Consider the following 19,011-nt stretch of genomic DNA (forward strand, 5'->3'; position numbering starts at 1 on the left):
CTGCCTACCTTCCTTTGGAGGCTCCAAACAAAGGCACTCCAGGCCATTCCTAGTTTAGGAAGGAAGAACGTGATCTGAGATTCAAGTGCGGTCTGACTCCGTAGGTCCCAGCACTGCTTCTTAGCTTCTGAGTTGGCCTGTGTTCATATCTTTAAATAACATTAAAGAAGGCTTTGGCACAGTTGTAACAAGCCAGGTTTTCCTAATCTGATGTTTTCTTACATCCAAAATAGTGAAGGCCTCTTTACTGGTACTCCATTCCACGCATGGGCATTTGAAGCATTCCACACAGAATAGTTCAAATTGCATGCAATTAAGGGAGAACATCATGTATTTCAAATCATCTCTCAAAGGCTTTAAGATTTGCCTCATAAGCAAGAATGTGTGTTAATTTGAATTAATCACTCACCTTCATTGCACAAAATGTTAGAACTAAATTTCTTTTCCTTTCCCCTCTTCCCCAAATTATTGCCTCCTCAAATATAAAAATGGAATCTTCTATATTTTCATGGCAAGTAGAAACTACTGTAAAATGCCTATTTTGCATTACCTTTATCCAAGTTTCTTTACCAAGGTAGCACTGCTATTTACATAAATAACTGTTGAAGTCCAAAACAGACTTTCTGAGTTCTGGGAGAAACATAGGAGCAGCTCTTACTTTATCATTGGTTGATGAGCATGTTTATTAAGAAAGATGACTATCAGAAAGGTCCCTTTGGATCTCTGTTCTAAGGTGAGAAACTATTATAAAATAACCTTAAACAGTAAGTAATTACTCTAACAGAAAACCAGTATTAATACTTATATTCATACAGTCCTCATTTTAAAGACTTCTTTATAATTTATCACAATAAAAATGAAAGGAGGCTTTTTGGGAGCCAGAGTATGTATAGCTCATTGTGAAAATTAGGCCTTTACATTAACAAGCCAAATGCCAGGATTCATTTAATTTTCCCACACACTGAGTCTACTTCAAAATTCTCATTTTCTTCTTTCTTATCACATACTCCTATGTGATAAGAACCTATTTACTTTTCTTTCCTTTCCTTCATCTTTCTTGGTTTCTGATTCCCTCGAAGAACATCACAGAGTAACCACAAAACCTGAAGGCTGGGACGCCTGGGTGGCTCCGTCAGTTAAGCGTCTGCCTTCTGCCCCGGTCATGATCCCAGGGTCCTGGGATAGAGTCCAGCATCAGGGCTCCCTGTTCAGCGGGGAGCCTGCTTCTCCTTCTGCCTGCTCTGCCTGTCGCTCCCTCTGCTTGTGCTCTCTCTCTCTCTCTCTCTCTCTCTCTCGCTCTCTCTCTGACACATAAATAAATAAATAAAGTCTTAAAAAAAACAAAAACAAAAACCTGAAGATATCCCTCAGTTAACACTTGTTTGAGATAGCTCAATTGTTCTTGCCTACCTTCATTATCAATAGATTTGCAGATTATTCCAGGTGTAGAGGCCAGATTAATTTGCAAGAAAATTCTGCCATGCCTTTGACCAGGGAAAAATACTGTATACCTTGCAGATCAATATGCATATACTTGATTGATATGTACCAGTCTACTCATTTGAACATAAAAACACCTCCTAATTACGTGAGAACCTGCCAGTACTTTCCCATGCTTGGGAAGATTTCTGAGACACCCAAATTATGAGGTTTCTTTACAGCTGTCAGGTGGAATATCTGAAACAGAAACATATTTAATAGTAAGAATAAAAAAATGTTTTTGAGTACTTATAACTGATTCCCTGACATCCTGACTGTTGAATGGTCAGCTCTCGACGTTAGGATCCAGAGAAAACCATGCTTCCTGATGTTACGGATGCCTAGTCTAAGACCTCTCAGCCTCAAACAAGTACGTGCCTGCCTAACCTGATGCCATAACTGCCCTCTGGGACTCAAAAGCAGTGGTTTTCACACTGTTGTGTGTAGTGGAATCACATGCAGTGAGTCATAGAATGCAGATTTCCAGGCAGTCTGGGGAATATGCAATTTTTAATAAAATATTTCAGGGGATTCTGATGCAGGTGGCCTTTCAGAGCATGCTCAAAGAGCATGTTCATTTGCACTTGAATATGCAAATGCTTTCCAGCAAGCTGCAGGAGGGATAACTCAGATTCATGAAAGGAGAAACACTAAGATAAAACTACCTCAGTTCAGGAATCCCAGATCAGAGGAATATTCAGGCCTTTATTTCAAAAGTACGCCTCACAAATATCTACTCAAGGAAAATTGGTGGTATAAATGGACATTCTGAAGGGACCTCTGCCTAAGTAAATTATTTGTGAATTCTTAGGAAGGTCAGAGAGCCTAGAGCAAATTCTTATGAAATCTCAGGCTTAGGTTTCAAAATTCTTAGAGAAATAAAAGAATCACAGTTGGTGTTAAATATGACCAGACAGTACTAACTACAGTGTGAATTATAAAAATTATTTTTAACGTGTGAGATACTAAAGAACATAAATATATATATATTTATTCAAACAACTTTGTACTTGCATTTGGAAATTTAGACTATTTAATCTTTAAAAAGAATGGCAAATCCATGTAACCTACAAATATCACCCATACTTTTGTAACTCAAGAGTGCAAGCTCCTTGCCATGAAAATGGAGCAAACCTACAGAATGATGTCAAAATATCTCTTTCCCATCTTCTACTCAACACTGTCAGACATTAGGCACTAACATTAAAACATTTTTACCTACAGAGGTGAAACGTAAATTTGGCAGTGGAAGGTTACAAATCTGCCTTTAAGGCAGTACTTCAGTTTCCAAGAAAGTTTGCCTCCTCAAGAGCCATAGGCATTCCCCCTAATTCTTCAGGAGGATTGTACTTCTCAGAAGTACCTCAGATGGTAGCTCCCCCCCAAGTCCTTATCCTAAGGATAACATCTGTGACTCCAACCTCAACTGATTTCTAAAATAAAGTGCAACAGAATGTGTTACCTTACTTTAACCTTGAGCAAACCAGTGTATGCTTGCAGGAACAGTCCAGCTTGAAAATTCAAGAATATACTTCAGGCTTTTACTGGGTTATCATAGGAAGAAAGCTGAAGACACTGAGCTCATTATAGTAAAATGTCCTGAAAATGCTCTCAAAGTATTTTTAACATTTATTGGTGGCAAAGTGTTGCATAAACTAAGACTAATTTAGAGGTCTTTGGGATATGAATTTTAAAATAATTGCATGCAGAAAGGTGTAAAATGAGAGGGTTCTAAGGTGATTTTTTGTATATCTCAAGAGAAGCATTAGCTGATGAAGACAAATAGATAATTAGAATCCTCAGCCTCAGAGAGTTGAAGAATGTTGTGATTTTGCAGGGATGGCCATGAAGCCCCTAAATGGACTCACTCTGAGTCACTCCTCGTAGCGTGGAAATACCTGCACTGGCTAGAAAGGCTGAGAGGATAACTACAAGCTAATTTTAATAGCTTTTGGTCAATGGCAGAAGACTGGAAGCATAGAACCAACAATAAATCTTATTTTGCAATAAACAATTTTATCACTTTCAGGATTGCATAAATATTTAATTATAATCCTCTTGCACACACATTCTGGTGGCTTAACAGAAGATAAATAAGAATATAATCATACATGGATACTTCTCCCAAATGAGCCTAATACAACAACTAAAGAATCATCCTTCTCTCCTTGCTCAGTGAGTACAATATAAAATATACTTTAATCAGTATTCTATTATTATTAATAACTCTCACGATTCCATTATAAACCACAAGAAAGAAAGAAAAATGTTGATGCTTTTTTTTACAGTACTTTAAATAAGGGAAAAGGGAAAAAGTAGGGATTGAATAAAGAATTCCAAAACAAAACATTCTTCATAAAATGAGAATTTATAAAGCAGAAGACAGTATCAGAAGGACCCAGGATCCTTAACCAGGTTTTGCATAGCAGTGTTCAGCGGAAGTGAAGTAGTCCTGTTATCTCTGGAACGCAGTGGGAAATCAAGACAAAAAGTCCAGCCTGCTACCTATTTCTCGCAAAGTATGTCTAAGTCATTCCTTCTCAATTTCATCAATGAAAGGCCCAGCACATTACCTTTAACCAACTAGCCATCAAAGTATGAAAAGCTGCTCTTCATCTAGTCTGATCAGGATGGAATTGCTTTTCAGGCACATCATGCTATTTTCTGCATTGACTGAAGAAAGATCAACACATGTTTTGCAAGAGTAACTTTAAACAAGGTACAGGAGAGCAATCAAGAAGACATAGAAGAACTTTTTTTAAGATTTTATTTAAATTCAAGTTAGTTAACATATATTGTATTATTAGTTTCAGGGGTAGAATTTAGTGATTCATCAGTTGCATATAGCACCCAGTGCTCATTACAAGTGCCCTCCTTAATGCCCATTATCCAGTTACCCATCCTTTGCCCACCTCCCCTCCAGCAACCCTCAGTTTGTTCCCTAGAGTTAAGAGTTTCCTATGGTTTTCCTCCCTCTCTGCTTTTATCCTATTTTATTTTTCCTTCCCTTCCCCTATGTTCATCTGTTTTATTTCTTAAGTTCCACATAGAGGTGAAATCATATGGTATTTGTCTTTTTCTGCCTATTTCACTTAGCATAATACCCTATAGTTCCATCCACATCATTGCAAATGGCAAGATTTCATTCTTTTTGATGGCTGAGTAATATTCCTGTGTGTGTGTGTGTGTGTGTGTGTGTGTGTGTGTGTGTGTATACCACACATAGAAGAACTACTAATAAAACCATAATGGAAGAAGTTCCACAAGGATCAGATTACTACCACTCAATTTGTAAACACTGTTAAGGTTATCTTAACAATGTTGTTACTAGTCCTGAAAGCAGGGCTCAGAAATAGAAACAACATGTAAGAGTAGATTTTGGATGTTCTCATAATTTGCTTCTTCATGAGCCATTATATTTTCACTGGTTCATAAACTGAATTTCCAGTTTTCCTAATGTATCTTAGATTTATAAACTCTGAAGCAAGTAGATAAAAATGTATGCATTAATTTTTTTAACTCACATAGGCATCAGACACATATTAAGCACTACCTATGACTGCTCACCAATACCTAGAGCACTTCTAGTTGTGACATTCATAATCTCCAGATACAGGCCCTTATATTTGTTGTTAATATAACACTAATATTTTAAATGAAATAACTGCTATTTTATTCCTTAACAAAGTTTTTAAACTAAATTATAATAATGTGCCCTTGTTAAGGCTTTTTAAGTGATTGGATCCTTAATTGAATAGCCTATAACAGAAATTTTTAAAATATGTAATGCAGGCCAAAAATAAGTTAGGATATTAATAATGCAACAAATTGGCACGTGTTCTCCATAACTGAATGTTCCAGGAAAATGGTCACTAAATAAATAAATCAGTGCAGTAACTGCCCAGAGCAAAGATGATGATGATGATGGTAACTTATCTCTGAATTTTTTTGAATATGAATAAATTTTCCAAATAATTTTCATGTATTTTGAATATTTTCTTAAAAAAAAGATCTTATTTATTTTATTTGAGAGAAACAGAGCAAGCAAGAGAGAGTACAAGTGGGAGGGGCAGAAGGAGAGGGAGAAGCAGGCTTCCTACAGAGCAGGGAGCCCGACGCAGGACTCTATCCCAGGACCCTGAGATCATGACCTGAGCTGAAGGCAGATGCTTAACCAACTGAGCCACCCAGGCGCCCCTTGAATATTCAAACAAAATACTACACAAGTCCATGATCCAATGATACACCCTTTTATAGCTTAAAATTTTACTCAGAGCATATTAATAGTTTTAAATATTCAAATCCAGTGGTTATTATACTTCCTGTTGCAAATCTTCTAAATTTTCAGTTTCTCTCACATATTTTAAGTTAACAAATGCCTTCAGTAAGAGTTCTACCTTCTCTAGCTGCTAATTCCACTCTTCCTCAATCCCTGCTTTACTCAAGTTGCAGCACGAGTCGTGACTATCATAATAGCTCTCCCGCAGATGTCCATCCTCTAGCTTACACTCTTCCTACTCTCATTCTCCTACTTTTAAACGTTTAATAGATTTTCATAGTAAACTCAATCTTCTAATATTGTTTCCCATATGATGTCCTCCATAATCTTCCTAAGCTTCATTAATTCTTTATTTCCCAATGCTTTCATAATATTTTATTCATAGCCCTTATATACTGAATATAATTACCTACTTGTATCATCCCTGCTAGACTATGAATTCATTGAAGACAAGGAATGTATCTTGTTCATTTTATGTCACCCAATCTAATAATGCTTTATCAAAACAAAAACCAAAACCAAACATCAAGATCCATCAACAACAAAAATGTAGGCATTTTCATCACTAATTTCAAAGTTCAAGTCATAACACAATGACATTTGCAAACGATTGATTCCTTATACACAAGCAATGAAAATCATAATACATATGTGCAGAAGCAGTGCCATTTCCTATATATAGAAGCACATACCATAAAAAATGAGGAAATAATATAACGTTACCAGAATTCATGTACATAAAATCATAAAGCTTGACTTAGGGACCTGAATAAATGGGGAGAAGTAGCATGTCTTAATATTGAAAGCTTATATTTGAAAAGGTGTTAATTCTTTAAAAATTAATTTATAAATACAATGCATATTGATTCATAACTACAGCAGGAATTTTAAATGGGCTTTGTCAAACTGATTCTAAAATATGTATTGAAGAGAGAAGACGTAAGATTTTGAACAAGAACAAGAGAAAACTTTTTCAACTACAACATATAAAGCTAAATAAACTAATTAGAAAAATATGACAGGAACTCAGAAAAGAACAAAGAACTAATTAAACAGAGTCAAATCAATTCCCTAACATATGACCACTTGCATTAAGATAAACATATCATTTCAAATGTATGAATAAGGAACTCCTTTTAAGTAAGATGGAAATAATTGTTTAAAAATGTATTAATGTGAGGGGTTCCTGGTGGCTCAGTCAGTTAAGAATCTGATGCTTGATTTCGGCTCAAGTCATAATCTCAGGGTCATGAAATTGAGCCCCGTGTCAGGCTCCGTGCTCAGCGAGGGCGTCTGCTTGAGATTCTCTCTCTCCCTTTACCCTTCCCTCCTCCTCTCTCTCTCTCTCTAAAATAAATAATTAAATCTTTTAAAAAAATGTATTATTGTGAAAGAAAATTAGACCCCCTACTCCATTCTATACAAAAAAATTAATTAGAGGAGGAAGGGCTGAGTAGATAGATGTAAAAACAAAATAACATTTAAAAAAATGCAATATTTTCAAAATCTTCAGATAGAAAAGTGCTTCTAAGTGAGACAGAATCAGAGAACTAGGAAGTTATAAAAGGGATGACTAGACATATAAACACCTCTGAATGATGTAATACATCACAAAGTAAAAAAAAATGACATAGTGTTAAGAGAAAAATACTGTAAAAATGTATGCTACAAAAATAATTAATATCCTAATACATCCAAAATATATAGGAAAATATAGTAGGAAAAATATCTTGCCCTTTTTCTGTTAGGTTTTTAATCCTTTTTTTAATCAGGTAATAATTCACAGAAGAAAAAATACAAATAGCAAATGTGTATGAAAAGATGAGCAAATTAACTAGCACTGTAGCAACTTGTCAAAACTCTCAAACTGTCAAAAACTTAAAAAATGCATACAATTCATCATCATGGAGAGGACTAAACCCTCTCATACATGGTTGATGGAGGGCTAAAATGGTAAAGCTTTTGGAATACAATTTGTATTATTTATCAAAAAATTTATACCTTGTGAACCCAAAATTCCACTTGCAGGTATCTATCCTATAAAAATACTTGTATGCACAACAAAAGACCACTCAAGGATCTCATGGCAGTCTTGATTATAATAGTAAAAAATCAGAAACAATGGAATAAAGCTCCCCAGACTAATTTGTAGAAATGAGTCTGAGAACAGAATACATTTCTGTGCATGAAAAGAAAAAAATCAAACTCTATGGAAATGTAGAGGAAAATGGCTGGATTGATACACACCAAATATTGATAATTTTATCTGTGAGGAGGATAAATATGATGGGAAGGTATGGAGGAGAGTAAAAGAAATTTTTCACATTGTATTGCTCTTTTGTTTTAATCTTGTACAATTAGAATGCATTCATGTGGTTTTTATGTATTTAAAAAACAACTATAAAAAGAGTACCCAAGAATATGTTTACTTAATTGCACAAAAATAATAGGCATGAAAGTTTATAGTTTGAATAATTAATAATTAATTACCAATTCATGCAACAAATAAATACTGACACAGTCTTGTGCTTAAGATTAAGTGAGGCAGTAGTAATACAAAGATGAGACAAAGCCCTATCTTCAATGTTACCCAAAACCCATCAGGGGCTCAGAAAGGGACTGAACTACAAAGTGACAACTGCTACAATACAGATTCATGAGATGTTACCTTATTCTAACTGGAGAAGACAGATTTCAGGCACGGGAGTGAAAGTGAAATTTTTTTTTTTTTTTTAGTGAATAATAATATTCCCAACAGGTAAGAGGGAATGGGAGTGGGAAGGAATTTCACATAATGGGCAAAGTCACTCTGACTTGAGGTCATGGGCTCTGCTGTGCCAGTGTTTGCTGTTGAATCTCACCTCTGCCCCTCACTTAAAAGTTGTGCAACCTTTAGCTAAATGACTTAACCCCCCTTAACCTCTAGAGTAACCACATCCATTCCAAGGGCTTACTGAGAAAATTGCACAAGGCCATTCATAAAAGCCTCAGTATAGTACCTGGAACATATGTTTTAATAAATATTTGTTTTTCCTACTTGCTATCTTTAAAGAAGCCAAGAAGAGCATGCTATGCTTCTGAAACTGAAAGAAGGTTGATACAGACTGGTAGCCAAACTATGAAACATTTACTAGGAAACAGTGACCTATGATAACCTTCAACTCCAAGTGCGGGGCATTTGCCTGTATAAATCTGATTTTGTATTTATTCACTTGCATACTAATAGGATAATTATCTCATTATCAGTAAAACAAATGTTAATATATATTCAATGAGATTTGCATATTTTCCTGGTGAATTTGTATAAATGATAATGAAATTATTTACTTCAAATATTTAAGGCTTCCAAAACTGGAATTGAAAGCAATGTTCTGTCTTAGTCAACAAGGAATTTAATTTTTGAAAAAAAAAATTCATCCACCATTATTAAATAAAATATTCCATTAAAAAATAATTTAATGCAGATGAGTCAAAGATCCCCTCCTTTCAATTTTCATATGCCCTCCAACTTTTGTACATTTACTACTTATATGCTTTCTCACCATCATTTCAAATCCAAAAGAATTCACATGAATATATATATATATCAGCAGTAATAGTAATTTAATTAAAATAATTAATTTAATTATTATAATTAAAGAACCAGGCAATATAGAAAGACTGATGGGATTTGAAATGGTCGCTCATGTGAATACATATAATGAAAGAGCTAACATCATTGGGCTCTGTAGCCAGACTATCTGGACAAAGCTCTGGTCCTATCAATTACTAGCTGTGTGACTTTAGGCATGATACTTGACCTCTCTGAGCCTCAGTTCCCTTACCTATAAAATGGGAATAATAATAATACATATCTACATAGTTCATAAGGTTGTGAGAATTAAACAAATTGCTATGTGTACAACAGTTAGAACAGTGTCTGGACCCTTGTGAGTGTTTAAGTAGCTGGTGGTATGAGGTCTCTTCTAGTTCTCAAACCTTTCCTTGTGGTGCTCTCAACATAATTCTCTCTTTTTCCTGCTTCTCTTTCAATGCAATGTTACATTAAGTACACTGTCTTACTGGCTTTCTGACCTTTTTAAACTTCTATGTCAAAGTAATCTTCACGTCATACTGAATACTCAGAGTCTTCATATCTTACTGTAGAGTCAAAACTACATCTTACTCATTACCTCCATACATTGCTATCTTGGTGGACCTTCCTCTAGCACTATTATTTCTAAATTTTTGCCCAATAACATTGGATTATTAAAATTAAGACTGCACTTGGATGTGAAACAATTCAAAATACTAAAAGGACTGAGTTTATTTTACTGTTTAATCTCAACAATGAGTAAATAGCTTGGGTTTATAATCAACATTATTTTAAAGAAATAATTGTTTAGTGACTATTCAAATAACTCATTTTCACATTATAAATCTAATGATGAAAATAATGTAAATATTACTATAACAAGTACAACTAAAGTCTTCTGCTCTAAGACTGATATACATTTTGTCCAGAACAGCTTTACTCCGTGGAATATTTATTTCTGTCTTGCAGCATAAGCTTCTCATAATGAATCACATTCAAAAAACATTAAAAAAAGATATATGAGTATATGTTAGGGAAAAAATTGCTGTTGCTTGAAGGTATTTTCCATCAAAAATTAAATATGGCACAATGGTCATTTTGTAGAGTTCATTAATGAAATTGGGAAGGGATTATTAATCTCCAGTGTTAAATTGAACTTACAGTGAAAATTGATCAAGCTTCTCCGGACTCAGAAATACCCTATGGCTATTATTGATCAAGAGTTTGGGACACTGATTATAATTCATATCCAAAACCAAAAAAACATGAGATAGAAATTGTTCTTAAAAGGCTTCTTATTCAAAACATACAATATTTAGCTTAATAGAGAAAGCCTTACGGACATCAGTTTTCTTGTGAAGATCCACTGGAAAACATACCTGGCCAGGCTGAAGGCATCATCAATCAAAGCCGCTCTGTTACTGACAGAGAGAACCTATGAAATCAACCAGGAAAAAAAAAAAAAAGGGAATCAGGATTAAAATGGCAGGTGTTCACCTATCGAAACAGATCTTTGATGAGTAAATCCAGTTTACCTCATGGTTCCTGATTAACTGATCAATTAATAATCTCCAATTCCTTAAATCATAGTTGACTCTAAAATAGCCAGTTTGATTGATATTCCCCAGCAACCAGCTTCCTTTGTCCCAAGTTATTCTGTGGTGCTCTGAAAACAACATTTTTTGGAGTAAAACAGATTTTAAATTTATGGGTTAAAATGAGATGAAGTATATTTTCTAAATAATAGATATTATAGTACCAATAATTAAAAGAGAACACCATCATAAATACCTAATTGAAATCTACTCTTTAATTAATTCATCACCGTATCTAGAATTCACTAGAAAACCTTTAGTTGGTTACCCATTATTACCTCAATTAATTGTTTTCTTATAATTAACATTTTTTGTTCTTGGTAAAACCCCATTGCCTATATACAATGTCCTTCTCAAGATAAATGTCACCAAGAAATCTCCTGTATTTATGTGCTTCTAATTAGATTGTATTTAAATATGGGGCTAGAATAGAAGAAAAGGTTTTAGGTGCACATTCTACTTATTTTATTCAGTTAAGAAAGTGATTAAAACAACAGGGCTCATTTATTTTAAAGTCACTATTGTTTCTTGCCTTTTTTCTTGTGCTTTTTTGGAAGTACTAATAAATAGCAGACTTTCCAGCATCATCAATAATGTTGGAAAAAGGAAACTCATTTGTTTAAGACTCTAATATTTCTACATATAATTAGAACAAAGATAATAAATTCTGTTTATTGGAATCACTTCGGAAAATGGTAACTTGATTATATTCCCCAGCTAATTCACTTAAAGGAAGCCAGTAAAAGCAATCTTATAACTTATATATTTAACTCCTTCAAAATATGGTACAGATGGAGAACTCCATTCACCTTAATGGCAGCCTCTGTTGACTTCACAGAACCATAGCTTACAATTCTAATCATTTCGTGGATGTCCTCAGGACTCATGGTTCGTAGAAGTTATGAAATGTATTAAGTTTACTTAAAATTTGTATTTTACACACACATATACACCCCACACACCGGGACACCTAATTTCCACAATGACTCAAAACCAGAAAATGCATCACAGAAATCCATTTGTGTCAGTTCTGAGTGAGACACAAAATCTCCAATTCTCACCTTGTTATCAAGGTTTTTTACACATCAGGCTACAAAACAGGTTTTCTTTTTCTTTCTCTTTTTGAAACACTGACTCTATAGTCTCTCTCAAGTAGAAGCCACACAGGAAGAGGGTGTGACTACAAAAATCACTGGGTGAACATTAATGACTATTAATTGCTGAAATGAGGTAGGCTCTGAAATGGGGTGGGCTCCTTAATCTAACACCTGTTACATTTTGCCAATTTTTATAAATGTACAGTAAAACCAAAAATGTATGCTGAACATAAAAATCTAATCTTTAATGTTTCAGATGGTATGTCAGCTTTTTGCCACTTTTATAAATAGTATCTTGGAACATTTAAAAAAACAAGGCTCAGACAGGTTAATCGAATTGTCCAAGAAAGCAGGAAATGGTCCGCCTCAGGTCTCCTGACTTGGGTGTCCTTTTTACTACATTATATTCTATTGATACAAGATGGTATAGCACTTTTACTGTAATATGGTATATATTTCTCACATTCTTATATTGTTTTGAAAAAGAGGGACACAGCATTGGAAATAAAAATTAAAACAGGAGCAGGATAGTTAGATTTTTGTTCCAGTTCTCCTACACGTAAATGTTTGAACTTAGGCCACTCATATAATCTAAGGGCCAACTAATAAATAGCATTTAAGGTCCCTTCCAATTCTATGACTCAGTAGAAGAAGGAACTGTTTTCCTCTGTGTGAAATTTTACCAGGCTTCATCTCTGGTACTTAAAAAAATAGATCTATCAGATATTGCTCTAAAATATTAATAGTTTCCCAATTTTCTTTTTTTTTTTTTAAAGATTTTATTTATTTGACAGAGAGAGACACAGCCAGAGAGGGAGCACAAGCAGGGGGAGTGGGAGAGGGAGAAGCAGGCTCCCCGCAGAGCAGGGAGCCCGACGTGGGGCTCGATCCCAGGACCCTGGGATCATGACGCGAGCCGAAGGCAGACGCTTAACGACTGAGCCACCCAGGCGCCCCTATAGTTTCCCAATTTTCTGATACTTTGTTTTTGTATATTTTTCAAAACTTCAATGTGCTTATCTACACAATTCCTTTGAAGTTTTGGAATGTCACCCCATTTTACAGATATAAAAATAAAAAATAATTAACAAAAGAGAAGACATTTTAAAAAACTAAACCATCTGAAGAGAGATTTCAATTCAGTGAAAAAAATTAAGATTAAAATATTGAGGATACTGTTTCTCTTGAGTAATCCTAACTCTATCTTCAATAATATGAGGATTTTTATCACAACACATATTGTGCTTAAATTCACTTGGGTTAGGTGCTTGCTTTGGCAGCACATATACTAAATTCATTTGGGTTAAGTGTAAATTTGATCATTTTCATCTAAGAAGTGGTTATTTTTTGAAGAAATTATAATATTCAAGAATCAAGTTTAATATATGAATACATGATTTATGTTTTTACAATTCTGAAACAGCCATGGAATCCTATGATATTAAGTCTATTTTTTAAAGTTATTTCTTGTTCGCATTTTAAAGAGCTGGCACAATTTAACCTCATGTGATACACTTGGCTCTAAATGGGTGACGGGCATTAAGGAGGGCACGTGTTGTGATGAGCACTGGGTGTTATATGTAAGTGATGAATCATTAAATTCTACTCCTGAAACTAACATTACACTGTATGTCAACTAACCGGAATTTAAGTAGAAAATTGAAACTACAAATAATAAAAAAATAAAAAATAAACTTATTGAATTCAACAACTTATAGGTAGAAGAGAGACAAATTAAAATAGGAAAACAATCCCTATACCTTCTATTTCATCGGAGAATAAAAAAGGCAGGCATCTATTGTTTTTAAGTATGTTATTATTAAATTGATAACTAAAACCTGAAGGTTATTACTGTTCATGAATATTTTTATGCCTTTGTTATAAATGAAATCTTTGGAGAAATGATTCCCTGAAAGATTTTGTAATAGATTTGTAAATGTCTTTTTCATTCTAGCTAATTATATCTTTAAAATGTTCTTCAAATTAACTAATGGCAAGCAATGAATTCTAAAGAGACCTTTTCCAATGGCCTAATGAGGTATGGTATGTGATGAGTACCAATATAAAAAGTATGGAAGTTATATTTTCAATGTTAGTAATAATAACTTAAAATTGTATGTAGAATGTATCCAAAATGGCACAAAATTTAGATTATATCAAGGCACAGAGTACTTAGAATTTTATAATATTTTGGTTTTATATTCTATACTTTCCGAATAAAAAGAGGAAGATTAAGCCTTTATCCTCAGTATTGGCTGGCTGCAGAAAAATCAGAATTTAAAACAAACAAAAAGCCAACCAAAGTAACAAGGGTAGCAATGTGAAACAAACTCAGGTATAATACATACTGGTTTTCTCACTGGACTTGTGTGAGAATCAAATTAGAAAATGCTCTATAGCACCTATAAAGAACCATGTGTATGAATACAATGGCAACATGTTGAGTAATTGGCACATCAGCAAAGCAACCTACCAAAATTTAAAAATCTACGTGTGTGTGTGTGTGTGTGTGTGTGTGTGTGTGGTTTAGAGGGAATACATTTAGAAAAGAAAACCAAGCTCCTAAGACAATTTATGCAAGTTATGTCTCAAGCCTTAACTTCCTCATTTGTAAAATGGGGATTAAAAATAACTCATTCTAAAGGCTTACAAGTCTTATATAAGCCAATGCTTAAGGCAAGCACTATATCATTACATTATTTTTAATGTTTATTTGTAATTTCAGCATCAATTTCCTTTTATTTTGAATCTTTTCTTTCCTAACATTTGGCATTAAATTTATTCCCTTCCATTACACATTCATTGTCACCATACAAGCTGTTATATTTATAAACATCTGCATTCTCAGTATCTCAGTAGTAAAAACGAAAAAGATAAATCCTTTTACCTGCTTTCAGTAATTTAAAAGTTGATTTAAAAACTATTTTAGGCTAGAATGAACTATACCTTAACTTGGAATTAATTCGATATTCATCCAAAGGGTTTAAAAAATGGAAGTGTCAAGAGTATATGATGATTCAAATCAAATTTATACTTTATATTATTCACCATGACTGTGCTTTAATACCTGGTGAGATCAAATCTATGTGACTGATAATGAAAAATTATAAAAACATTGATCTTATTGTTGTAACTAAAAGGTGGACTTTTAAAATACAATGTTGATTAGAATTGACCAGAATATTTTCTTAATGTTTTTATGGAAAAAACATTATTGATATTATTATTGATATTAGTTAACTATATTTTTTATTTTGATTGATTTATTTACTTTTAAAGAGGGGGGTAGGGGGAGAAGGAGAGAATCTCTACCAGACTCTCTGCTGAGTGCAGTGCCCAATGCGGGGCTTGATCTCAAGACCCTGAGATCATGACCTGAGCTGAAACTAAGAGTTGGACGCTTAACCGACTGAGCCACCCAGGTGTCCCTAGTTAACTGTATTTTGAAAAAAGAGAGAGAGAGAGGTAATAACACATGAAAGGAGACAAGAGTTAACAATCTTTTCTTTCCCCCTAGTCTGTGCCTTGTGTCAGTTTTTTATTTGTCATCATAATGAAGGGATTTAAGACAAAACTAAAGCCAGAATGAGACTGAACAGGGAAAACAGAATGGTTGTCTTTCTTTTAGGTCCCTCTTGGCAGCTTCTTCCAGATTTACATATTTATAAAGTTTTCAAGAAATATTTACTTGGTATGGGCATTCTCCACAAAAGCTTCAACACTTCTATCGGGACAATGTTCCATCAACCAGAAGGCTCTGCTGTGATTTAATGGAAACTGACACACTGTAGGTGGCACAACTCAATTATCAGAGTCAATGTAAATATCATCTCCCAGAGTCATGCACTGCACACACTATGTAGTGAGCATGACATTTGTATTAATATAGGTGACATTTTAGGCAAATGTATGCTTTGAAATATCGTGTTGTTATTATTCCTGATTAATAATGAGAGACTACAAATGGAAACAACCTCTCAAATACACCTGTGGTTATTGGTCAAGAAAAGCTGTGACACTATTCTGCGTACTCTACGTGAAACAAGAGGATACCCTGAATAATAGCAGACAAATAACTAAGGAGATAGAGGAAATGGACATGGGGAAAATATTGACGAAGTATCAGACTTGCCCTGGATCCACTCTCTAAAAGTGACGTTTTGGCCTGATCCTGACTTTTAATCAGTATCTTTGCACCCTTGTAATTGTCCCATTTCCATTGTACCCCCCAATGAGAAATGTTTTACTTGGTTTCTGAAAATTGTTCTATTTCATGTTCCTAGCAATCCCATGGAGGATCTAATATTAGATCATTAGGTTAATGACTCACTGTTTTCACTCATCATTTCATAACAAATTACGTAGATAAACAAAACAACTACACAAAAGTAAAAGAGCAGTAAAAAAAAAAAAACAAATAATACAGTAAGTGAGTTAAGAATCATATAAATGCTAACTCTAAGAAATGAAAAGAATAGATTATAATAAGCAATTTTAAAAGGAGAAACACCAATAAATTTTAAAATAAGCATTTCAATTCATCACTACATTACTTATGAATCTTTGATACACAATGTATATAAATAAAAGCACATATTTTCATAATATGTGATTATTTGTTAAAAATACAACAACATGAAAATTTGAATAAAAATTCAACTGAAAATACAAGCATTTATATTTCTGGTATGCAGATTAGATTTTGCTATAAGAACTTTTTCTTGTATATATGTATTTTGAGCACTTATATCTCCCTTATAATAGCAAGACTGAGGGGCAGATACAATGTTTATTTTGTTATTTACTAATTTTAGCTCACTTATTGCAAAAAACAGATTGTAGCTGCTCATAGTGGTTATGAAATAAGATAACATCAATTAACAGAACTCAAGAAAGGAGTAGAAGAAACGTGGACATACTTGACCATCTAAATCTAAATAAAATATTACATAAAAGATGATTAATTGGCTTTTTCTCTAGTTCAATAGAAAACAAAAATTAAAGAGACCTGTTTCACATCTAGCATGAAGGATTTAGATTGGATTCAAGAAATAGCTTTCTGACAGTGAACTGAAATAGGTCGCTATCTTATTTGAAGATATTTAGAAACAAAATAGAGGGGCGCCTGGGTGGCTCAGTTGGTTAAGCGACTGCCTTCGGCTCAGGTCATGATCCTGGAGTCCCGGGATCGAGTCCCACATCGGGCTCCCTGCTCGGCAGGGAGTCTGCTTCTCCCTCTGACCCTCCTCCCTCTCATGCTCTCTGTATCTCATTCTCTCTGTCTCAAATAAATAAATAAAATCTTTAAAAAAAAAAAATAGAAACAAAATAGAATCTCATCTTTTTCTGCTCCTTGAGAGTTGACCCTAGTTTAGGTGATGTTTTGATGACCTATCAAGTCCCCTCCCTTCTGTCCCTATAATTATCTAATTTTATGGAGAATATCGCCTTGTCCATTCTTTAAAGAGCCAGTCTGGCAAAAAACAAGATAGCAGGAAAATGGAATTGAAAATGTGGCCTGTGTTTCATTATTTGGCATACTGTTTTACTGGGAGTTATGATTATAATTTAATTACATTTGGGATTATAAAATGATACAGTTTAAAACAGCTAAAATTAGTACTACAGATGCCTTGTTTTAAATGTTCTCTTTACCATCAATGACACAAATAAACTTAAGAATTATATAGGCAGACTAAAATTAGATTATGTACAAACTATACTATATTATACTTAATTTTGTAGAAGGGATTATCACTCTTTTATATTCTCTTTCTAATTTGTCTTTATTCACATTTTTACAACAGCTGAAACCAGAGGTTAAGTTGCTAAACAATTATCTGAAACCAAATAGTTCCTGAGGGGAGCATATATATTTTACCTGATTTGTTAGTCACCCAAATAATTGTTTCTGAAGACACATGGCTTCTATTTCCCACCACAATAGTTAATGGAATCTGCCAGAGGTAACTGCAAAGTAAAATAGAAGCTTTAAGAATAAAAATGGTTATAACAAATAAACAACATTTGCTATGCACCTTCTGCATGAGTTCTATTATTCTCTTTAGGGGAAATAAAAAAATTCCCGTCACAAAAGTAAGGAATAAGTCAAGAAGATGAATTTACTTCTTCAATGCCACTAAGCAGACTTAGCCTGTAAGAGTTTTAATTTCAATACAAAAGGGGGACTTTCAACAAAACAATATTTCTTGCAAAAAAAAAAAAGATTTGCATTTTACATTACAGAATAAAAAGTAGCTAAAATCAATAAATCAGAGCCACACCATATATTGATTAAGTCTCAAAATAACTCCCTTCTACTTGTTTCTATGTTAAATTAATACACATTTCAGTGGCTTCATGCATTTACATTTCAACATTATCCTTATTTTTTCACATAACTATCCTAATAAGTAGTATTATCACATTTTACAGATAGGTTAATACAGCACACCTAAAGTTACTCAGCAAAGCAGGAATGAAAGGTGAAACTAATCAGATGCCCCTAAAATCCAGATCAATACAAAGAATAGTGTCGAACACACTTTATGCTCTATTTTCTGAAATGAAATTTCCACAATGATGTGTGAAATCATCAACCAATGTTCAGGGATCAGTCATGAGTCTCAGCTATTAAAAGAAGCATTTTCTAGAATTTGACTTTTTACAGGGTAAAAATGGAAGCCTATACTTGTACTTGAAGTAGTATCAATTTAATCTCAAATGACTAGCGAGAGATAATCTGGATGGTCTTACAATAAATTCAGTGACTACATTTTGTTTCTTTCCCTGAAGTATAGCCAGATTATGTTGACCTATCATTGCACCATTAACAGCAGGGTAGCCAACAACATTTAGTATGTAAAAAATATTTTTTATTTTATGGAAGACACTGTTTGAGCTCTGTAATTGGGAAAGTAAACAGAGAATTGAGAATTTTTCAGGAAACGTATCCACGATTATATAATTACAAACATAATGAATATG

The 19,011-nt window shown here is 33.8% G+C and overlaps 1 protein-coding gene across 1 annotated transcript in view; it reads right to left on the minus strand.

Moving 5' to 3' along the window:
- The window catches only part of TRHDE (thyrotropin releasing hormone degrading enzyme), a 364,092-nt gene that overhangs the window by 62,894 nt on the left and 282,187 nt on the right, over window positions 1-19,011 (minus strand). The window contains exons 10-12 of the mRNA XM_021678576.1: window positions 17,906-17,994; window positions 10,868-10,998; window positions 10,712-10,767 (exon numbers count right to left, since the gene is read on the minus strand). Of these exons, the coding sequence (XP_021534251.1) occupies window positions 10,712-10,767; window positions 10,868-10,998; window positions 17,906-17,994 (276 nt within the window). The remainder of the gene's footprint in view (window positions 1-10,711; window positions 10,768-10,867; window positions 10,999-17,905; window positions 17,995-19,011) is intronic.

The sequence above is a fragment of the Neomonachus schauinslandi genome, chromosome 5 (genome assembly GCF_002201575.2).
Source record: "Neomonachus schauinslandi chromosome 5, ASM220157v2, whole genome shotgun sequence".
NCBI lineage: Eukaryota > Metazoa > Chordata > Mammalia > Carnivora > Phocidae > Neomonachus > Neomonachus schauinslandi.